At 45.5% G+C, this 24,639-nt stretch overlaps 1 protein-coding gene across 1 annotated transcript in view; it reads right to left on the reverse strand.

The window, feature by feature from the left end:
- Nucleotides 1-24,039, reverse strand: part of LOC144101020 (nose resistant to fluoxetine protein 6-like) — a 36,729-nt gene extending 12,690 nt beyond the window's left edge. The window contains exons 1-5 of the mRNA XM_077634010.1: nucleotides 23,948-24,039; nucleotides 22,868-22,950; nucleotides 19,516-19,638; nucleotides 14,900-15,020; nucleotides 11,305-11,494 (exon numbers count right to left, since the gene is read on the reverse strand). Of these exons, the coding sequence (XP_077490136.1) occupies nucleotides 11,305-11,494; nucleotides 14,900-15,020; nucleotides 19,516-19,638; nucleotides 22,868-22,950; nucleotides 23,948-24,034 (604 nt within the window). The 5' untranslated portion in view covers nucleotides 24,035-24,039. The remainder of the gene's footprint in view (nucleotides 1-11,304; nucleotides 11,495-14,899; nucleotides 15,021-19,515; nucleotides 19,639-22,867; nucleotides 22,951-23,947) is intronic.
- Nucleotides 24,040-24,639: the final 600 nt, after the last annotated feature.

Genomic DNA, 24,639 nt, shown 5'->3' on the forward strand with positions numbered 1-24,639 from the left:
TGATACATGTTGCGCGCCTTCGTTCAATCAATACGCCGAGTATTATTGCAGTGTCGGCGATATATGCTGTATGTGCGGGAGAACAGGGAAAAAAGGGACAGAACTAGCTGAGGTAAGGTGTGCGCAGACTTTGAATTTCCTGAAGGCGCGGTTAAAATAGGCCATGTTTTCGTTGGCATGGCATAAGCGCGTGAACAAAGCACTAAGATAGTCGGCGGTTGTATCCTTTGCTCGGAATTTTAATTTACAGGCATCTGTGTACCATTTCATTTACATTTAAAGGCCCCTACTGGGACGACACAAAGATGGGGCGGAGGGTTGGGGTGGAGAACAGAATTAACGCAATGATAGGAGAAGTAATACAATACAATGCAATATATTTTAATTAAATGTAACAGAAATGACAGGGACTATAGTGCCGTAGCGTGGGAACCTCCAAATGTGTTTTTAAAGTAGATGAATTGGAATGAAAGGAAACTTAACAGTTCCACATGCCTTTGCACGAAGACCCAAATTTTTCGCGGGTCCAAAGTTTAAGAAATTGTAAGCCACCCGCGAAAATCGCGAAACTGACGTGGTTTGCGGAGTTCGTTATAGACCTCAAGAGAGCTGTTTCGAGCTCAAAATATATAATTTTATATGTGGCGGTGATAAGCCAAGACACTGGAGTCCTCGGTAAAACTTTCTTTGACAGAAATCCTGCTGCTCTGGTTTTAACTTCAGTTAACCCATTCTACGTAGTCGCCCGGGCGGTCAACCCTTCGTTCCAGTTTACCTAGCACCACTGCGATTTTAATCAGTATAGTATTGCATCCACGCAACTAATGAGGTATACAAGCGCGTGTCTGCAACAGCCGTGCGAAGGGGAGAAATGGGTGGTGCTCGTCACTTTATTGGTCTGAGGAAGGTTGATCACAGATAGTGGTTACGACGCAGCCATCTGATATTCCAGGGTGCGAGCTGAAGTCTGCATCAAGGTGGCGAAAAAATATTTGGCCACGAAACTTTTCCAACAAAACGAGGCTTATTGGAAATGGCCCCGTTCTCTCCAGAACGGATGACTACGAACGTGCTGGTGCGAGTACGTTTTCTTGTAACCATGAGAACAGAGAAATATTCACGTTTTCTGGGGAAGACCATGAGACATTGCTCTCGCTTCTAACATCAGAAATCACCCCGTTGAAATTTTCCTAAAAAAATAAGGGCCGTGTCGCGGAACATAGCAGGAGCACATCGTATGCAAGTTCTGGTCTTTGGAAGGAATAATACAAGAGCATAGCAGGACACGTTATAAAAACTTCAACGTCTCTTAAGGGAGCGCAGTATCTCCGTTTTGCATTTTTAGCTTGGGATCCGAATAACGGTGAAAAGCTTAGAATGCCAATCGTACTTTACACATCGTTAAGTTCATAACGGCAAATAAAATGCTATTCAACACGATGGCGAGACGGGCGACTTGGTTATACATACTTCTGAAAAAATAGCCCAAAATAAGAGGACAACAAGGAAAAAAACAACAGTACCAGCGCTACACTTAGTTTTATATTTAGTTCCACAGGCACTTTGGGATTCATTTTCTTTTTTAGCCTTTCTTTCCACCATAGCTCACGACCTTTTAAGTTTTTTAGGAACTGAAAAGACAACCCCTATTTTATGTATACCTGTTCGACACCTTTTCCAGGTTATTTCAAAGGTGGTGTACGTACGAGAGAACTGCAACCTTATTCCTTTCCTTCACTTTGTCTGACCCAGGAACAGCAGACGAAGCCTTAAGTTTTTTAGCAACCTTGTGCACCCCATAAAATGGCATCATTCGGTTAACCTGCTTCTCTTAATCTTTTAGCCTCTTCGTTGAAACTGTTATTAATCAAATGGTCACAAGATTTCGACGAAGCAGAAAACAACGAAGAACCAACAGTTCCGGTTTTTACTGTTTTAGAATGATGCGACTTGTATTTCAACAACGGCTTGCCAGTCCTTGGCAAGTATTCCCAACAAACATGTCCCGTCTGAACTTGCAGTCACAAGTCTAAAAACTGCAGCTTGTTATCGGCCGTGACCTCTGTGGTGAATTGCAGACCTTGAGCAAAAACAACAGCATAGCGCTGGTCCTGTTGTTTTTTTCCTTGTCCTCGTCTTTTGCGCTATTTTCCCAAAAATAAAATGCTACATCGTCCGTAAGCCACTCCATAGACTACTCAGCTTCACGCACGGTGCTCAAGGACGTGCTGCGTAAGATATTTTGCACGTGAGAATGACGCCACTAAAAGTCCAGAAAAGACAATTTGACTCTACAATAGATCGAAGCCTTCAATAGACGAATATAAAATGTCTTGTTTCCTTTACTTTGAGCCATACTTGAAAAATGCATTCTTTCTAAACTAGACAGAAGCGTTACTTTATGCTTTTAGCTGTGTAATGCCCAGGCAATAATATCGAATAAACGATTTGAACATTCCTAATTTCTATGCTAGGAATCTCACATTGCGGAAATATAGAAAATGGTTGACTTACTTTGAGAAATAATAATAGTTTTAACATTGTACTACTACTACTACTAGGAGTAATAAAACACTTTCATTCAGGACAGAAATATTGAACTCAAAATTTGTTTCGCTTTAGACATCAGGCCAAGCGGGTCCTCTTTTCGAGAAGCTAGCCAGGTGTGCCAGGAGAGTATTGGGTCCTAAAAGAGGGTATATAGAGGCGACTGAACAGCGACAGGACAGTAGAAGGATTACTCTGTAATTATTATTGAAAATCAAGCTTTTTGTGGGCGTTTGAAATTACCAACACATCACATATGTACTCAGGAACATACTATACACTACCAGAAAAATTAATGTTCATTATTATGCCTGTAGATGGAGCAAAACATCAGTTGCAGTTTTAAACTGGCTAGACGGAACAGTGATCTTTTACAGCAAGTGATGTTATAGCAGGTCTTCTTAGAGCTTTCCCTAAATATGTGACTGACACTTTGCCTCTGCTTTGATAAATGTGTCGGAAGATGCGCTTTGTGCCTCGCTGTGAGGATCTGAATTTCTTGAGAGCATAAAATAAAACTATCACCAATTGTTCGGTCTATATCGCACGTTATACGACGGGCGTTAGACGGTTAGACGGCAAACTTTTAGCAGAACCCGTCTCACTGGAGCAAAATCAAGCACTTCCAGCGAAGCCTTCATTAAGCAACTGAATTGCGATGCACATAATGAAGAATCATGCAATGCATTATGGCCCATATTAGGGCACCAGCAAAACAATCTGGCCATAAATCATACCCAGTTTGGAAGTTATGACCACTTCAAGGAACTTCTTTTTTTCAGGCAACAGCGCTAAATGCGGGGCGAAAAGAACTTCGTTCCTCGCCGTCAAATCCTGGATCACAAGAAAAACTACTACGATTAAAACATCTTTTAAAATTCGCGCACTTCATTTAAGCAATTCGAAAGCCCCGTGCAAACGCGCCAGGATTGTGAGATATTCACGAGAGCCTGGGGCGGACACGGCTCGATTTTCCATCATGCTTTAAGGCTAAAAACCGCAACGACACTGTCGAGCAGACAGATAGGACACAGTAAAGCGGTACAAGCAGCTGAAGCGTTTATTGAAACGCTGTGAAACTTAGAGAACCGCTAGCGCACGCTGGAACCAGAAATGATCAATCAGCAAGTGGGTGAAAAGGCGAGTGGAACGAGAAAGAAAAAGAGACTAAAGGTCATTTGCAGAATATAAAACATATATTAAAAAAGAAAAAAACAACAATCAGTGTGCTGTGTCGTTTCGTTTCCTTAAACTTTTTTTCAGTGGTTTCAACATTAATTCACGTTTCAACTCCCTTCCCTCTTGGCCTTTTCCGGTAAACACGCACGCTGTCGGTGTACAGTCTCCAAAAGTATATTTTCACTCATTATCTTTTTCAGAACGAACAGTGAGCAGTACACTAAAGCCATTTTTGCACACTAGCTTACTCAACAAGGTGAGCACACAGTTAGAGGATACTAAACCCCTTAAAGAAAATTAAGGCAAACGTATCTTCGTATGGTAAAATATGTTTTCTTAACGTCCCAAAGTTGTGAAATGACTATGAAAGGCGACGTAGGTATGGCTCCGGTTTTATTTCTGCCACTTGGGCTTACTTACCGCGCAGCGACATCGAACAGCCCGCAGGCATTTTGTCATTTTGCCTTCATGCAAATGCGGCCGCCGTGGCCGAGATTTGACCCGGCGACGTTGGTTGTGGCATACATCCGAATGTCATAGCCACTAAGCCACTGCGGCGCGTCTATTTCCAAAATTTATTTCTATGCTTCAGAAAATCAAAATATAAGCCTTCCCTCGCATTGCATTCTTAAACAAAGACGTGCTGATTGCCGATTGTGGGTGTGTACAGCCTTGAATGCGTTATTTTGGCCGATACTTGATACCGATCGTCTCTATGCACTTAAGTTGCAAGACTTTGAAAAGTTTGTCGGTGATAAAGTTGTCTGCCTAGCTTGTTCGACCTGTTTTTTTTTCATCGTCGAGTGCAAGTCGATGTTTACAAATGGGCTGAGTAATCCAAATACCTTATCGCCTACCGGTTTTTCGAGACCGTCTGAGAAGGAGCTCAAGTCATTTGAGCAGGTATAAATTAAACTGACAGTTCTTTCCGGCTTCTATCATTTATTCATTTATTGCATGCCAACTATCACCAAAATTAGAGTGCTGTGCAACGAAGTTAAGAGCAAAAAATGTTATAGACTAATGAATAACGAAATTGTCCCAATAATGCGCACTAGAATTAAAGACCAGCAACAAATGCTACAAAATAGGGATTCTCGAATTGGTTCCATTATTCCAACAGCTAACTCGCTTACATCTCTTAGCAATATTTAGGGCTGCTAAAACAAAAAGGAAAGTGCCTTTGGACGAAGATGAAGAAGGAACGCCCAGCGAAACGGAGCGGCGAAAGACTGACTTCGCAATTCGACTGAGCGCGTTCCATTCGACTTTACAAAGCCTATTTGGAAGGTCTTTTCGGATTGCCTTCGGCCCGCAGTCGGCCGACAACTACTCGGCAACTACTGCCCACTGTTACGTGAATTTTGAGTATTTCCTAACTTACTTTCTTGGAGCATTTATTCAATTCTTACTAGATAAAACGTGATCAGTCGTAGTGATGACGGACAACCCTGTTTTAGTCCATCTGAACTCATTCTGAAGTTCTACTAATTTCTCATTGCTTTCGATTCGAGCCTCCATCGTTAATTTTCTTGTGGGGCCGCCACGGTGGCTCAGTGGTTATCGCGCTCGGCTGCTTACACTAAAGACGCGGGTTCGATCCAGGCCGCGGTGGTTGAATCTAGAGGCCCGTGTACTGTGCGATGTCTGTGCACGTTAAAAAACCCCAGGTGGTCGAAATTTCCGGAGCCCTTCACTGCTGCATTCCTCATAGCGTGAGTTGCTTTGTGACAATAAACCCCCATATTCCAAACCAATTTTATTGCTTTCATTCCTATCCTGCATGTGAGCAGCGTTATCGTAATTTTCCTTAATGATTTAGTAGTTTACATCCTTTTCCGCAGTAAATCTAATACACTCGAGCTTATCGCCAGCTATGTGGAATTTGCATATCTACGTATTATCCAATTTCAAGTTAACAACACTTCCATACTAAATGGCTCGTTGGATTAACGAGCCCGACTGGGATTTCCTTTAACGCTGCTGCGGTGCCGTGAGAAATTTTCCTCAACCTTCGCAGCGCAGCAGTCACAGCAGCATCTGAGCAGCATGGATTTTCTATATTGCTTCTTTTTCACGTGCCTTGAACACGGTGTGTTTACAATGGCCCATTGCGAAAATACCACGAACACTATCGCAGCACTGAAAACTTGAGCTTTTATTTTCTTACCGGTGATATATGTGTCGGCGCGGCGTACAACCTTCGCTTATTTGAACGCATTCTGCTATGTGCCCTGGCTCAATCGGCGGTCATCGCCACGGTGCCAAGAAATACCGCAAGTGGTGAGACATAAAAGCTGATAATGCGAGTGAGCGTTGCGCCAAACTTAGTGGCCACACGAAGCAATCATGGCGTATTCTAATCGGCAATCCGGAGCAGCTGTCCGAATCCGCGAAAGATTAAGTTGTCTAGGGAGTCAGGTAACCATACTGTCACGATCCAATCAGACATCAGGATCTGAATCCAAATCACCCTTTGAAACGTGCTTTTCAGTTTCGCGGGGCAAGAAAAGCTGCTCAGGATCGGCGATTCGAATGCTCCATAAATTAATACACACGATGGTCGGGGCAACTTCGTCTCGTGTATTACTGCTTTTGGTGCCCTGTCTATTCGTGCGAATTGCGGCAACACTTTGTCGTTACTGGACGATGGAATCTTCGTTCAGTGCCGCGTCGTCCATTACAGAAGGAACAAAGTTGAAAGCGACGAACTTCAGCGCAAGCTTATAGCCACTAAAGATGGCGCGATAGTCGCGTTCTTGGATGGTATCTCGACAGATGGCTGACAAGTTTCTCATTTTAATTTCAAGTGTCAAATTATTACGATTCACAACAAGTCACCTACCATACGACGATTACAAATGTACAATATTTACTTTACGCCCTGTTTACGCAAACATGGTTTTAAACGTTTAAAAACATCAGCCTTCCGCCTGAGAAATGCCAAGCGGCCATAGTTTTGTTTACCTTAGAAAGAACGTGTCTGTCGAGAATGTGGGAGAACTGCCAGCGGTAATTATCACAAGCTGGGGTGTATGTACGAGCAGTGCTGTGTCTGCATCTGTCAGCATGTTGATGGCATTTTTAAGAACGATGAGGTTTCAAGCATTCTGCTGGGAATTCTGCAGTTTAAGGAGAGCAGATCTGAGTGTGAAAGAGATTCCAGCAGAGCAGACATGGCCTCCACTCAGTTTCCTTCCTCATTCCCAATAAATGCGGAGGTACAGCCGTGACTCTCTGAGCCTAGCAAGTCCGGGAGGAGTCATGAGCCATACGGTTAGTACCTTTTCAGAAAGACGAAGCCAACAGTGCCCTTACTGTTGGCCCGGCCTTCCACTTCGCAAGCTTGTTTTTTTTAAACATTGTCTTCTGAATCAGGAGATTACAGGATCAGGAAAGGCGACTGATGGGAAAATAAAACATTGTTTCTGTCGCTAAATTTTAGTGCTTATTTCCTTTTACCGTAGCATTTACAACATTTTCGAGTTGGCAGGTTTCATGAGGTAAGCAATGCGTTTTCGGAGATAAAACTAGAACCGTGACTTGTTTCGATACCATAGTTACCTTCAAAATATCTTAAACATCCAATTAGAACTGAACATAATTTTGAGTTTGCATGCTCCTTCGTGACTTGTGTGCTATTCTCCACGAGCGTCGTTCCCAAACAGAAGTTTCTGTTGCGAGTTTTCGGCGAAGAGATTCCACTACTTTCCTCGGGCGATTCTCGCCATACGATTAAGCAGAAAGGCTTCCTGGGCGGTCCTTGGAAAGTTGTCTTTAAAGCTTGCCTTCTTTTTTTTGCTTTTCTTCCACCTGTTTAACTGAATTGAGGACATCTCTCCACCATGGTTTAAATGGCTCAAGCCAGTCAAAACAAAAGCGCACATACGCGCGTGCAGACAGACGCACACACACACATACTCACACAAATTTTTTTCACGTCCGACAGTCATCTCATGAGAAAAACGATAGTTGCTGGAAGCTGGAAGCGACTTGTTGTATCTATACGCTTAGAGTGCATTTTCTGCGCCGATGTTTTTATTGAGCGATTTTTCCTTAAACTTAACGCGATCCGTCCAAGTACATTAGTACTGCTCATGAAGCGTTTGTATCATTTCCTTGAAACCGATTGTTGCTAGGCCAACTTGTGTCGCCGCTGTGGTCCATACCGTGATCGGCGTTACACCAATTTCAAACGACTGTCAATTACTGCTAGGCCTTTCCATCTTCTTGAATTTCTACATTACAATTGTAATGAAGGCTATAACGCCTTAATGAAATTCTTCCTCACCTAATGCTGCCGTTGCAGAAAGAAAGCGTTCGTCTGCACCAGGCCCAGACGGCATTACATATGTTACAGTGTGCCACCTTGGCCACGACGCGCGTAGAGAGCTACTCAGCCTTTACAACCACTCGCGGCAAGACGGAGTTGTCCCTCCCCAGTGGAAATATATTCGCATGACAGCATTACGAAAACAAGGAAAATCCCCGCTCGACCTGTCGTCATACAGGCCAACAGCTTTGGCCAGTTGTGTGGGAAAAGTTATGGGAAGAATGCTTCTGGCGTGTCTTGAATGGTACCTTGAGCACAATAACGTGTATCCTAATGCCATGGCGGTTTCCGACGGGGTCGCTTCTCTATTGACAACGTCATTGATCTTGTGTCCACAGTACAGCAACCGAAGCGCCAGAAGCGCATGTGCGCGGCAGTTTTTCTTGATATCAAAGGTGCATACGATAACTTGACCCATGAAGCCATCCTTGATGCCCTAGAAGCTATTGGAATCGGTGGACGGATCTATAGGTATATCCGAAGCTCTGAACAAAAGGACACTTTTTATTATGTGCGAAGATGGCTCCACACCCGTGCATTACACCTACCGGCGTGTCCCAGGATAGAGTGCTCAGTCCTACTTTGTTTAATCTAACACTTATAAGACTTCCGGAGTACCTACCTAATGCCGTCCATATCTCTATGTATGCCGATTACATCAGCATCTGGGCCTCCTCTGTGACGCGTCTCCATGTGCGAGCAAGACTTCAGAGGGCAGCAACCATAACTTCCTCCTATCTCCGAGAGCGAGGTCTGAGCGTGTCAGCCGAGAAGTGCGTTATAGTGGCATTTACACGCAAAAGTATGACTCGTTATCCGCTAACTATTGACGGCCATGCCATTGTCTATCGTGCATCTCATCGTTTTTTAGGAATAGTTATAGATCAGAATTTATCATAGTGCTCGCTTTGCAGCTTTGTCAAGAAAAACCTCATCTCTATCGCAGACCTGCTCAGATTTCTTGGCGGAAAATCACGAGGCTTGTCGATTCTCTTAATGTTGCAATTCTACAGAGCACTCTTTTTAGGATTTTTGCGGTATTGTGCACCAGTGCTTTCAAGAACATGCAAGACGAACTTGCGTGCCCTCCAAACTATACAAGATCAGGCACATCGCACATGCCTGGGTCTCCCTCGCAGCGCATCAACAATTGCTACCAATGCAATCGCCCAGGACTACCCACTCTCGACGTATATAACCCTTGACATCCTGCGGATCCACATACGGCATCTAACAAGGATTCCCCAGCACCACCTTGTGTCAGTGGCGGATCAAAGACCACACGCAGCGTTTTAAAAGATTATAGCAGCCCACCAGTCGTCCATTCCATCACAGTTCACTCCGGCAGCACGGCCTTCCTCTGCGCTGTTGTGTCTGCGGGAGCCATGCGTGCGCCTTACAATTCCAGGCATAATGAAAAAATTGAATTTATCGACACCGGCCATTAAATAGTTGACACTCTACCTACTCCACGCCGCATGTAGCGACCGCACTCTTGTGTATGCAGATGGTTCGGACTCAGGTACAAGCTCAACCTACGCCGTGGTCATTCCTGTGAGATAGACCAGTATTATCCAGAAAACTTCGCATCGGACAACCTTCACCGGGCCAGAATTGGCCGCTCTTCTTTCGGCTGTGCAGTACATCGGTGCACAAACACCCCAAAAATGGGCTATACATGTTCTGCGACTGAAAAGCAGCTCCACAATGTCTTAATTCTGCTTTACGCCATGACGATCACGTTCAACTCAAAGCTTAATTAAGACATTTTCAACACCAGGCGCAGGAAGAGCGTCATGACATCGTCTTTCAGTCGATACCGGTACACTGTGGCATTGTCGGTAACGACACAGCTGACTCTGCAGCTCGAGCGGCTCACGGCAGTGCCAACGTTGTCCAGATACCGTTGACAAGAGGCGACGCAGTAAGACATCTGCGAATGCTTGGCCGAAAAGAGATTTTAGCGTCATGGTCTTCTCCAGGCAACTCCACGTGCCGTCTGCACCGCCTAGACCTCTTACTTCAACTCGGTTCTCCATCCGGCCTCTCCCACTGCGATGCTACCCTGTTGTGTCGCCTGTGGCTGGAAGTGGTGATCACAAATGCCCACTCCCACTTAATCGCAATGACACACTCTCCTGCGTGTGAGATCTGTGGGTGCGACGAAACTATAGAACACCTTCTTTGTAACTGCCCTCGGTTTCAGCGTGAGCGTGCACTCCTGGCTGCAACACTCCACTGTTTAGATCCTCGGCCCCTTACTGAAGCCAATATTCTAGGTCCTTGGAGTAAGCGTTCATCGCAGAGGACAGCTTTGAAGGCACTTTTCAAGTTTTTGAAGGACTCAGACTGAGTGCAAGGTTGTGAATTATCAGTGTGTGCCCTGTGTACCCTGCAAGTATTGGCCAACGGACACGTGGAAACGTGACCATCTCCCTTTGTTCTCTTCTCTTTCTATCTCTCCCTCTGTTCCCCTTCCCATGTGTAGGGTAGCATACCGGGCGCTGCCTAGTTAACCTCCCTGAATTTCCTTTTGTCTTTCTCTCTCTTCCTCATCTGCTCACCAGGGGCGAACTTACCAAAGTTCGGGCTTATATCATGCGTATTATATGTCTTAATTTTCATTACCTAGGCCATCATAGCAAAAAAAAAATCCTTATTTACCTTCCTCATACAGTAGTTCTTCTTACAGCCGTTCCAAAGGCTTCGGCTCGGACGAATATTTTTTCTTTCTTGTTTCTTTTTTCTGCTCTGCAAAATTATTTTGTTTATTAATTGTTATTTATATACACTTCAGTGGATTAAGCTCGTTATACTTAGAGGCACGGGCCGGGGTACTTTTTTAATTGGTTTCCTTAGTTCCGCCATAGTGTCTGTATTAGTTGGGCTATTATTTCCAGCATTAATAATGCTACTTTTACTTTTTCCAGAGTGCGCGCTCTTTCATTTTTTTTTCTAGTTTTGCCAGTGTTTGTTTAGACAAGGTGGCTGCCCACATGCCATGTGCTGGGACAAATCAAGGAACAAAAGCGAAGATATTCAGCACTGAACGGCAGAAATACGGACTGCTGCTTCAAGACTCAGCCAAGCTTGGCCCAGAAGTAATATATTCCTCTTCGCTGAGTGTCCTACTCGGTCTCACAGATAAGCTGAATTTAATGTCGCAATATGACAGCTGCGTACTTTGTCCTGCACCTTGCCTGACGGCGCAGTGTCTACGGAACCAACAATAACTTGGCACTCACCGCCTCTTCCGGTCGACAGGGCGAAGGTACTCCAGGAGAGTGAGAAAGACCAGGCGATCTTGTCGCCGAAGCCGAACGCCATTTTGGCCCAGTTGCCCTCCGGGGGTTCGCCGCGGTTCCAATCGTACTTGTTGAACACACACGCCAGGCAGCAAGCCGTCGATATGCACCACAGCACGGCTGCTGTCCTCTGGCAGGCCAGAAGGGAAACGAGAACTTATTTACTGAAATGGCTCTCTAACTGTATGAAAGTGAGTGCACCAACAACACTCCTCTTAAAACTGGGTTCTGGTTCGGTCTATCAGCTGTTCGTAGCAAAATAAATTTGTATTCTGTCTTTTTCAATTACACCATGGCAAAAATTACCAGCGCCTGAAGCCAGAGCTGAAAACGCCTTTGAAATCGGAACACCTGCGTTCTACAGTGTATGCACGATGTGTGAATCTTGCGTTCAACGAGGTCTCGTTTATGGGGGTGTGCCTTGCTGCTTTCGCGCAAATACGAACTTCAATGTAAGTTGAACTTGTCGCAGCCGTTTGTCATGTCAACTAGTAGATATGTGGCAGACGTCTTTGTGACGATGCAAGCAGCAGGCAAAGCGCGTCACCATTTCTGTACGCCGCTCACAGAGCACCTCTGGCAGAAAATGAAGAAACAGGGAGACTCGTGGCACCAGGTGGGATTATCCATCATTTGCTAAACACTAGCTGCATATAACCGGGAGAAAAACGGTAGGTGTCGATAACTCATTATGGGGCACGCCGCCCAATAGTTCTAAACAAGGGAGTGAACGTGAGTAGCTTTCACGACAAAATGCGAGCGGGACCAAATACGAAAAATCAAAACAGAAACACCAGTTGCATAGCTTAAATTACGTCACACTATTTTCTTTCATTTTATTCAAAGCAGTTATACCGTGTCACGCAGTTCGGTGACACGTAAATGGAACTTCTAGCTCGCGCTCCAGATTAAGGGGACACACTCCAAAGAAGCTCTCACGTAAAAACGGAGCGCGAATTTGTCTTGCGTCCGTCACTTCAACAATCGTCTGAGCCAGACCCAGTACAATAGGAATAGGGAACGCCAATCACCGACTGTTCTAAGAAGCTTCGAGATTTCGGCCCGCTGGTTTGCTGGCGCCCGCTATAGCTTCTGTTCAATGGACAAGCACAAATTTTGAGACATAATACAGGAACTGTTCCTCCTTCGCCACCCCTTCCCCACACACCCTAAAGACCCGCGATGGCTGAATTTGCCTGCGCTGTTGTTCAAAAAACAGGGCTGCGCCGCACAGATAATGGCACTCGAACTTCAAGCTAGTGCCGCCGGAGGGCTAGTCGACTAGCGCCGAATGGTTTTCATCAAGAGTACACATCTCAAATTCATTGGAAATTGCGGAAACTTCTTGTTGCGTAAGTGGTGTCTCAGCACTAACTTTGAGCGTGAAATTTTTTCTCACACCGCAATCTTTGCCGCATTTTTCCAAATAGAACGCTACTGTATAAATGCTGCCTCCAACTCTGCAATTCGAACCAATGCTCTCTGTGATAAGTGCAATAGCTCCCGAATTTTTGGTTACGCGCCGTGTCCTTACGATAGTTACGCTTCCAATGGAGTCCATCTCTAACACTGCCATGTTTACGGCTACAAACATACAATCCGTGCACTGCAGTGGGCGTCTTTGGCATGGTCTCTAAAAATTGTTTCTTTGTGGACAATCCCTGCATTTTTTTGAGCGATTAGCTATTCGTGGATGACGAGCACACTCCATTAAAAGCGCTCCAAAGTCGCGCAGCACGTGTGTCTCTGCCAGCTGGGCGTGGTTTGTTTTTCCCGTTCGTGCTGTCGCATTCATCTGCGACAGTACGCACGTGAAGAAGAGTTTTATTTCCAGTAGGCACACATGCATAAAGTTTCCGTCAAGCGCAGCGGCGCAATTCTCTCGCGATGCCCCGCGCAAACATGATATGAAGCGTGCTTGCGACAGCAATTCCCTGACGAGTATTTTGTCAATGCTTGGCGCTCAAAATTACTAGCAGAGCGTCGACTTTCCTAATTTATTCAGTACCATGCAGAAAAGATCTTCCGTTTTTACTTCCTTGTGTTATACATGGTAGCGATCACAAATTAAAAGAAATTTTCGCTGATATATGATTTTCTGCCTTCAATTCACGCCACATACTATCGTCCTCAGCGCCAAATTGCAGGTGCCGTTGACAACGGATGTGCGACATGTTTTGAGGCATCGAAAAAAGGCGATGAGGATCCAGATGCAAATGAAATTAAACACAATCATCACGTTCAAGTTACGGTCACAATATTTTTAGAACTGGTGCCAGAATTCAGGTTTCTCAGGACCATTTTACCGATAACAAAATTTTACCCTACGAACGCGTTTTTTTACCGGGCAAGCACATGATACTCTCAAACACAAGGTAGCATTCACTAAGAAGATGTACTTTCGCGAGCTTTATGTATATATTTTTTACACTCTTCATGCTTTCTTGCAATCTTTCATTGTGTTAATTCTGCGTTCACATTATGGCTTCCATCCGCACTGAAAGGCGCCGGCTCACAAAAGTTTCACCAGGGAGACACTTGTGCAGAAACTGGTTGGTTTTGTTTATGGGGGTTTAACGTCCCAAAGCGACTCAGGCTATGAGAAACGCCGTAGTGAAGGTCTCCAGAAACTTCGACACCTGGGGTTCTTTAACGTGCACTGACATCGCACAGTACACGGGCCTCTAGAATTTCGCCTCCATCGAAATTCGACCGCCGCTGCCGGGATCGAACCCGCGTCTTTCGGGCCAGCAGCCGAGCGCCGTAACCACTCAGCCACCACGGCGGCTACTTGTGAAGAAACTTAAAGGATGTTTGCGAAAGTGGCAGTGCAGGCCATCGGCGTTAGCTGGCACGCAATTGATTCTGCAATCCTTGTATTTGCTTGTACTGTGGCTGCCACGCATGAATGTGTGTGATGCTTGTTCACATTTTGGGAGGGTGAGAACGAGTGCTTTGTAGTGTGAGCAATGTGTCGGCACTGACTTGAGCATCTTGTCGTGCAGCGCGTTTGCGACTATGACCTCCCAAATACGTGCAGCGTTCAGTGCACTACGTTCCGCCTCGGCTGCATCCACGAGCCAGGGCGTCTGTGTGCCACGCCACCGTTGTGGGCTTTAATATAACCTCCGTGGCTGCTACCGCGCAGGAGCATAGGATGCCGCGCCATTAAGTTGGAGGAGTCTTTTTTGACCTCGTGACCCTTCTGATGACGACGAAAATAGCGCGAGGCGTGAGGAACTGATTGTGTGTACTTCGGTAGTCACGTGATCGCGGACGCTCATTGTTGACGGCGGTCCCTAGATGTATGTGCGGGGTAGCACCGCAAAAACGAGCGCTGTAAAAGGTATGGAATAGCTGCGAAATTTTCACGCGGCATTCAGAGCTGTTTCGACCGGAAATCTGCCTTTTGTGCAAAAAAGTAAGTAAAAGCTGATTTAAAAAAATATATTTTTTCTTCACGGGATATAAAATTTTAGAGCACAGCTCTTGGGTGTTCGTTGACGCCATTTGGAGCAGACGAAGAAAAACTTACATTTGATATGTGCGAGTCTTTGTACTTGAGCAGCAGAAGGAGCGTGATGCAGCCAGAGAAGTAGCACACCGCATGGTAAGTGGGCAACACGTAGACGTCGTTCAAGGTGTCGATCGTTGCCCTGCACAGCGTTCGTACGCGTCAATACACCACGTGTTGATAAAAGCACGGAGGCTACTTACATAATTTGTACAAAGCGAAGGGAATAACTGCAGGCGCGGAACTAATCTCTACTGATCGAGTCAAAATAAGCTGCAACAGCGAGATGAGCTTATGCTGTGTTCCCTGGTGGATCGCTGCAGAGAACAGTTTGACATTCCGTTTGCTAAGCCTTGCTAAGCCTTGAAGGATGAGGCTGCGCAAGATAAAGTAGCACTGGTAATAAAGGTTTTAAGCACACGTATTAAACGCGAAAAGTAAAGGAATTTTTGACTTGCATTAGAATGAGCTGTTGGTTCTGTAATTTGGGTCTTTTTAAAAGGACCAACCGCTCAGTGTACAGCACCAATTTTATTCGTGGCAACAGGAAACTTATTGTCAGAAGTGCTCGATTGTGCAACCGTTTTGTTGGAAACGCTGCAGAAGAATTTAAGGCGAGAGCGTTAGTACCCCTGTGTCGGAAAAAGTTGTCCGGCATCGGCGTGGGCACCCGCTTGAAGTTACGCGGGTGGAGCGGCCGGAGCATGCAGATGGAATGTGGCTGCTGCCATTTAGATTACGTGACCTTGTTACATCATCACAACATGCCCACTCTCGCATGTCGCAACCTGCCCACAGGATTGTGAGCGAACTGCCCATGGTAGCAGGTGGCAGTTAAATGAACGCTTGGTCGCGAGAGGTTGCTCGGGGAGAGCAACCTGGAGCTCTCAAACTGAATTAATGATGAAATATCGCGTGAGCATACCTGTGCAGTTGACAACGCAAAGAATTATGTTTTCAACCGGCAGTCTTCGCAAACTGAGAACGCTGCGCAGCGCCGAGCTTATCCTGCAGCAGGTGAGCTCCTCGCCACGAGAAGAGCCCCGTTTGCGCCAGAGTTACGTTTGCGCGTAGCCTATAGTGGAGCTCCTACTGTATCTCTAAAAACTGAAAGGTCTCGACAGGTGAGGCTAAGGGCTCTTCTGACCTTACTCAAATCTAGACTTTAAAGGGTGCCACAAGTGCACCATTACACGGCTAAGAAAGAAATCCCGTTGCCTGGTTATTTTTGTAAAAGACAGTGTGTCTCGTCGACAAAAATTTTAGTGGACCGCTTCATCCAAGAAATGCAAAACACTGTGGCGTCATTATTTGACAAAAAATACAAGCAGTTCGTCGGCGGTAAGAAGGGAGCGTCTCTTTTATTCAAAGCGCGCACTGGAGAGAGCAGAAAAAATAATAATACACAACTAAATCTCTTTAAAGAAGAAAAACACTGCATTTAACAACAGATCAGAATTTTTTCACCTAAATGTCTTCATGCGGTGGGACACACTGATAATGACAAGGTTTCACTGTCAGGTAGCACTTCAGTTTGTTTTATGCGCTTTTAAACGCAGAATTAAGATTATAAATTCACGTTTCTTCAGTATTGCAATGCTCAATTCTTGAAATAGGAGGCAAGCTCGTTTCATTTCGACCATACTGTATCGACGTTTTTTAGCCAGTTGCCGGTCCCTTTCGGAGGCTAAATACTACTCCATGCGAAAGGCGCGGCTATCTGGACAGGTTTGTAATAAATACAAGCGCCTCGAGAACATTACAGATTAACAAATTTGCATCATCATATCGAAACGAGCAGTCGACAATGGTCCTGAAAGGACGAGACGAAGACACAAGCTTCAAAACAAGCCGTCTATTCGGTAAACTTGTTCTCCCCACTCATGGTGGAATTGTTGCTCTTGCGGCGGAAGTTGCTAAGAAAGGCAAGTGATGATCTAATGGAATGCCCGGGTTTTCACTGGCCACCGAGAAAAGCTTTTGAGAGTGCCTTTGCCAGTTCTTGAGGACTGCTGGCTCATGTATTGGCACATTTCGTGCATTCGTAAATTATTACATCTATTTCGACAGTGCATGCGCGGTGTTCATGTATGCAACAAGACAGAAATGCTCCTCGAAATTGGCACGGTCCCAGATCCCATCTACATTGTGTCTATGCGCAGTGGCCCTCAGTACGACTTGCGACACACCGGCCGTGACCGTACTCTGGTTTGGCTTGAGTTAAAACGAATGCTTCGTGATGCACAGCACCATGGGTGAGGGAACACATCTAACTGCGTAACATTGCAGCTGCGCTGGACTTGAGCTGTTTTCTGAAGTTATATTCTATTCTACCACATGACGTGCCTTGAAAGGCATACTGAATGCGACAGTGCGTCAGCCAGGGGTTAGAAAGTACTGCTGCGCATTTAAGAAATGAAAGCAGCAAGGAGCCAGGAAAGCAAGAAGGATTACTGGTAGGGGGCGAACTCCGTCGTCGTTGCTGAGTTTACAACACGCGGCAATATAAGGTCGCGGAATTTCTCCCCACTAGTGAGTTTTGTTGTTAATTCCACTTCTAGCAAGCTGACCAATTTATTTTGAGATTTCCTCATTTCTTTTCGGTTATATTCGAAGGAAGCTAGGAGCTTATCAAAACAGGGAAAGCATAATTGATTTCTACTTACCATCATACTGCAACTATGTCACTGCATTGCTGCAGGTCGAGATCTGCTAACCGCAGCTACGAGATACACTTCAAGTTTCCGGCTTACAGCGCCGAAATTATCGCTTAGAGACTGGCATTTCTTGAGTAATGTCGCGACCAGATTGCACTGGACGGCCGGCAATCATTGCTCGTTGCAGTGAACAAACCACGTGTTCAAAATTTTGCTTACGCTATAAATTCCAAAACATTTAAACCAGTTAAAAAAACGAGAAAACTAATAGCCAGAATGCGACAAAATGTTTTGTCGTCTTGTCGTAAGGAAACATTTTTTCTTTAGTGTTGCAGCATTTTTCTATAATTTTGTTGCCAGGATGAAGAACGAAGTAATACTACAGAAAATTATGTTGTCGTTATAAAAATATTTTTTACTACACGTTCATGTCCCACAACACTACAAAAAATGTATTGTGTGAATTAAAAGTTTTCTGTTGCGTTTTATCGATACGGTAAACTGCAACTTGTAGAAAAAGCAGTATTTGCTCGTCGTTTAGGTGAGCAGGCGAACACAAGATGGGTGTAACAGCCACGTTCAGTCTTTGATTAAATTAAAATCAATAAATGATTATTTTAGCCACTGCAGCTAGCGTGAATAGAGAGAGAGAGGGAAATACAGGTAGGCTAACCAGAAGAGAAGATGGTATCTGTAGTGTCAATAAGCGTTGACAGCTGGGCTTGTCGGTGGTTTGTAACACCATGACTCATCTTTTCAGCGCAGAAAACCACCCGGACAGAGGGAGAGTAGACAGCACGTACGCTGTGTTGCTGCTCTCCCACAGCCCGTGTGTGCTATATGCGATGGAAAGATGAGTTATTATTTGCGGTTATGTACACTGCACTGGACGAAAATTGAAGATGTTATGTGAAGGAAAAAAGCTGCATGAAGTAATTAAGAAGGACGCCTCTTGAGGACTTGCATGCGCCAGTTATTAAGCAATTCAATCGGGCCGTACTCGTAGAACACCTTTTTCCCTGATATCTACCTCTACATTTTCAACTCCACATGCGCAGTTAGGCATGTAAGCCGGTGCTGATCTCCGCAAAACTGCCCCCTGATGTGGCGCAGCTTCAGTGAGTAGCGTTTCTTTTTTATTCCAAGTCGAAAGTTAAAGTGCAACAGTCGCGAGCTTTACTTAGAGGTCTACGCTCTTTGTATACGCAACAAAAGGGAGACAGTAGGCAGAAATTTCGCCCCGATACTAACGGCCTTGCTTGCTTAATTATGCGAACTAAAAGAAGAACTTGAAAGGCACGTATCTATATAAGCAGATGTTCTACGTCACTTTTAGCAAATGGAATAGTCTAGGAATACAGTTACCTCTAAGCTTCCAATAAAAACATGCACGCTAAAAGCAGTGGCTAAATCGTTTATTACTGATTTTAATTAATTACAAAATTGACCAGAGCAGGACTATGTGCCCACATGGTTGCATAAACAACGTGAAGAAGCAGATTGCGTGAAATACTCATGGTTTGTGAAAAAAAAATTTAAAAGAAGAATTTTGAGTACCCGGTACTGCTGTTAGAAAACAACCATTGTGTCATAGCAAGCGCTACACACAGTGGGAGGAAGAAGGCAATAATGAAGTGCACGGTCCAATGTCCCCTTCTTGTACCTCATTCGTCCCACGCTGTATGACCCTTACTGCCCAACTGGACCGAAATTTTACCGTGGCAACCATTACCAATTGAATGACTTCGCTCAATTATGATCCCGCATGTTTAGGCTTTGTCCAGCGGAACGATACGACAGCGGTTAACTCTTGAGGATCCCGGATGGCGCAACTTCCCTTTACAAGTTACTTGTGTGCCTGCCCTTACCGTAGCGATCACTGAATCGGTAGGCACATAGGGCTTCCAGTTCAGAGGCAATAAAGACGAAGAGTTTGTGCTCAGGAACGTTTACACAAAACAAGACATGTTCGGCACTTACTTGTAAGTTTTACCTAGAATGACCGGGAAAGGGTAGTAGTCGCTGTTGTACATTTGCCACGCTGAGTACGAACAGCACGCCAATGAGAGACCAGACATGACCGCAATCGCTGCCCAGTGTTTCCTATAAATTGGGAGGAGAAATTAGCGAATGAGTCTCAGACTTGGAGCAAAAGCTTCGCTTTGCGGGTCATGGCAGCCAATTGAAACATTCTGCGGCGGGATTTAGCATGCGCCCCAACGTTCGCTGTACGCGGTCGAGGGTAGTGCATATATGCGGCATATACTTAACATCGTATCAGAGACTGTGCGTGTTATGTGCACAGTGGTTGACTGTGAAAAAAATGCACACTACTATTTCTACCATGCACTAGCTCGAAACATTTCCGGGCCATTTCGCAGAATCAGAACAGACATTTCGCAGTGCGGTGAGCGTCGTGTTGCATTCCGGAAGCATTACAACGGCTTGACTCGTATGGGCTTTTCCCAACTGTGGGGCTGCTATTTCGACGAAACCATGCTGTGCTGTTTGCTTTCGAAGACCAACAAAAAAGAGGAAATTGCCGTGTCAGTAACAATCTTTTTGAATTTAGGTACATTGAAGAAAAAAAAACTTCCTTAACTCAAACTCCTTCATGTGTACTTTGCTCGAGGTCTCCGCTGGCTGCCGTAAACCGTGTTGCTCGGGCCTTCTGCCACAAATTCCCCGAGCTTTGCCCAAAGCAGAGGGGCGGCCGTGCTGTGGCGTGTTGATGGAAGAACCCAATCACTGTACGTGGCCAGGAGGATCACGAAAGGGAATTTTGCGAACTTACTTCAGCGTATCTCCGTATATTCCTGGCATTTCCAGACGTTGTGGGTAGCGGTCGCCGGGCTTCAGCAGCGACGGCACATTCATTCCGCGGGGTCATTGTTCAAAAACGTGTGGCTTAAGGCCGGGGATAGAGCAGTATTGTTTGCTAGGAGGCGGACTATTGAGTCTGCGTGCCCCTCGGTAGCCCATTCGGCATAGGCGGGATAGGGCGCTCATGCTCCTCAGCGCGTGCCTCTCGCTCACCGCGGAGGTGTTGGAGGGCCTTGCGGTGTCGTCTTTCGCAACTTTTTTGTAGGTTGGCGGATCCAGCGGGCAGGTGTGTGTACCGGCTAAGGTGGTAGCTGCGCTCGGCGCGGTTTCTAAATTGTATACTGCTGCTCGTGCCCCGCTGTTGGCTCATTTACTGCCTCCGATGCCTGCGTGTACAGGCACTAAGGAAATAGTCGCAGTAATGTTTGGTTTGAGGTTAAGTTTCTGACATACCACTAATAAATTACGGACGATGGTGGAGTATGTTGAAGGGCTTGCGCTCACTTGTCTGCACGTTTCATAGGGGCGCAATGAATCCGTGAAGAGGTAAAGTCTGTTCCTAGTGTCATATTGAGGAAATGTTCGCAAGGCCCACTGTGCTGCTTTTAGGAGAGCTTAAGCTCTGCTTCCACACTGGCAATGTCGTCAACGTTGGGCGGTGTAGCCGTATTCACCATGCGACAGGTAATGTCGACCCATGCCACTGTATGAAGGAGGGGGAGTAGGAGGAGGAGAAACACTCATTTTTACTAACTAGATTATTTATCTCGTTCGAGTGGGTGGCTTCCTCATTTCAAGACTCCACTAGCCATGGGTGCTCGATGAACTTACTGGACGAACGCTTATTGTCCCGCCAGAGTATCTGTACCTCCCGTCACTCAAATAATGTGCTAGGCATCTTTAAGTGTTGGGGTCTGCACCCACACCTCCACGAGATGTGGAAGAGTGTGGTACATGTGTCAGCGGACAAGGGGCAGACGCCAGGATATGTTAGTGGTTGCATCTTGCTCTATCTGTGTAAATCTAAGAGTGTGTTGAATACGGCGTTTTCAGTACTGAGATTTTTGTGAGGGAGAAGAATAAATCGTGCGTTTAAGCCGCTGGATCTCAAGGCGTTCGCAGTAATAGAATGGCAGGGGCACGAAGGTAAAGGATGGGGTTTGAAGGGACGATTGGTTTTCCCCGCTAGGTTGGTTAACGTTCCAGCTAAGGCGTTCGCCCTTTCGTTCCCCTCCAGTACTGGCGGCCCGGCGTCCACGTGATTTAATGGTATTCTTCCAGATTTGGGCCCAGGATCTGAGCCGCCAGCAGCGCAGTTCGCCCGTTGGTAAAGTTCCGGCAGGCCTGTTTCGAGTCGGTGACAAGGTGAACTTTCTTGCCCACCCTGTCATGGTGCTTGATGACTAGCGCTGTGTATATATGATTTCAGCCGCAGCTGGGTTCTCTGCCCCGACAGAGATCACGCGGGTCAAGTTCTCTCTTCAGCCCACATGCTTGGGAACTCCATCCTCGCTTGTATTATTGTCTCTGCCATATAAGTGTATATGATAGTGGTGGTAGCAGGTAGTGTACGTGCTTTAGCGAAGCGCTTGCGTCGCTCGCTCAGGGTTGCCACGTTGTCGAGCCACATTTCATGGCAGGAATCTGTCATTTGTGAGTGCAACTGTAGAGGCTCATGGAGGTTGGACGCTATCATTTGAGGAGCGAACTTCTGTGTTCTGTGCAATACGAAGTTCCTCCAATGTGAAGTCCAACTGTGGCATGCAGCTCAGCAGGTCCCACTGGGCAATATTCTCCTATTCAGCAGCCTACGAAATCAGGTTCATGAAGCCGTGCGCGTAAATATCTTTGAGAGCAGTGTTCTTCGGCAGGCACGTGACACTGGGGATGGCTTCAAGTTTAAGCTTCTAAGCATTGCCAGACCGCTTTCATGTAATGACGTGGATATAGTAGCCGTACAATATGCGGGAGAAAAGAAGGTCTGTGATGTGGGTCTCCTTCTCCCTTTTGCTCCACTGGAGACAAGTCGTTCTGCTAATAAGCCGCAGGAGGGTCTTGCGTTAGGACCTTACACTGATGGCCTATTTACTGACACATACTTTGCAAAGCAAGTGGAGCCATAAAAAATATTCTTCTTGATTAAATATATGCCCCCCCCCCCCCCTGTAATGCGAAAGGCCTGGGGGTAAAATAACTGAAACGAAATGAAATGGAGAAAACAGTAAAACAATTTATACATGGCATCAAGGCATTATGATCATACAGAGGTCTCAAGACACCACACAATACAACACTAAATGCAATTAAAAAGTAATTACATCATGCACACTGAACAAGAAAGTAAAACCTGCACGATGTGATGTCAAAAGGCGACTATTTATGATTGATGCGGGACAAGTAGGAGCACAGGCAACACTTGCTTGTTGCAATCGCTTGCTATTCCTATTTAAGATTATTTGTTTATGGCCTTGTTTATTTGTAGCACTTTCATCACCAACAAGAAGATTACCTTCTGAAGATCTGTATAATGCAAATGCCGACCAAGAACAGCTGGAAGTCCGTCGATATGTACCACAAATGCTGGAAGGATCCCTGATGAAAAAACAAGGGCGTGAACCAACAGTAATAAAATAAATCTCAGGTATACACCAGCGGACAAACGTTCATCGCCTGATTCACGGGTACAAGTGCTAGGGTTGAAGAGCACTTTGTCCATCATTAAGGGTGAGTTAAAAGCGTGACCGTTCAGGGTGACTTGAACGTCACATCGCCTTATATAATATGCCTAACCTGATTATGAACTCATTTTTGTAACGAAGTATCTCAATGGTAGACAGGGGCCAGTGTCGCTCAACCAAGCTTTCTCCGCGGCTGTGCTGAAAACCGAATTCGTAAACCAGAAATGCATAACTTCTCTTTTCTCAGATCCAGTCTTTTACGTGCTTCCATGCTTTTCATCTAATGACATTTTTTTCTGGATGAAAACACAAGTCTCAACATTAATTTCGTGCAGTCGCGCTTTCATCTGTGCAGGGCTGTCAGGTTTAGCACGAAAGCATTATAACTCCTGCGGCTAAAACGTTATGCGAGGCACGCCAAGGTTCTCGACAGAAATGCGAAGTTTTCAGGCTTGCTTATAACGGCGCGACATGCTTCGATACGAGAGAAAAGCAAAATCGCCCGTGCGCTTGATGTAGTTTACATTAGCGATGGTTTCCGGTATAGATTTTTGGTTTTCGATTCTGCGGGCTCTGATGTAAAGGCATCAATGAGGAACTTGGGCATATCTTCAGTTTTATCATTCCTATGGCCCTGAACACATTTGTCAGCCAAAAATCACCTAAAGATTGCATGCCTCTACTTCTTCAGAAACAACATAAGATTTGAAAACGCGCTTTTTTTAAGGGGGGGAGGGTAATTTGTGGCCGCGTGGTGGTCACGTAAGTAGGAACCTGACATCTTTATGAGTACTTGCATACATGGGCGCATATATATAGTTGAAAAAGGCTACTCGATAAAAAAATACTGCCGTACTTTTCAATTCGGTTTTAAGGCTGTCATGAAGAGAAGCAACTGGTGGTGTACTTACGGTTTCCAAGCCACCACCAAAGTTCCGCACTTGTAGCAGGAGAGTGTACCACTGCTTATCCATCCCATCATAAAACTTGTCAAACATTTCGGCTAACCCTGGCCCGGAAGTGAAGAGGGGCACCAGGTAAAAGAATCCGATGACCGTGAACACGGGCACAGTTGTCCTGGTGAAGTCGCATGCAAAAAGTCTTAAATGTAGTATTGAAACAAAAAACGTTATGCACTGATGCTGTTTCTGTTTTGCATCGTTGGAAGCCGAGAGTACTTTTGCAATAAATTAAAACACTAGTAACGTCCAGTAGACGGATTTATTTTCAAAGGCGATAACATTACGGCTGCTGTACTGCAGAAAATCCGGTGTTGTCGGCGTTGTGAGCGCAGAATCTCAGGAAAAGCAACCTAGGTGGGCCACCTAGGACACGTGACGCTGTGGCATAATCAGAACCTGCCCGCCAGATTGCACTCTACCTGGGCTTTCGAGTTGGCTCGAGACCTTCGGTTTGGTCTTCTGCACGGAACTATGTGCACAAAATGGGCACTAGTTTCTGATAACTGACGACATTGCACTGGCTTAAATTTCGTCGGCGCAAAAAAATAAAATTGATTATTGGGTATTGATTGAGGCTACACTAGTATGCATAATGAGGAGGTAATTATTTCTTCTTTCATTGCGTCTTAATTTGGGCATTA

The sequence above is a fragment of the Amblyomma americanum genome, chromosome 1 (genome assembly GCF_052857255.1).
Source record: "Amblyomma americanum isolate KBUSLIRL-KWMA chromosome 1, ASM5285725v1, whole genome shotgun sequence".
NCBI classification, from domain to species: domain Eukaryota; kingdom Metazoa; phylum Arthropoda; class Arachnida; order Ixodida; family Ixodidae; genus Amblyomma; species Amblyomma americanum.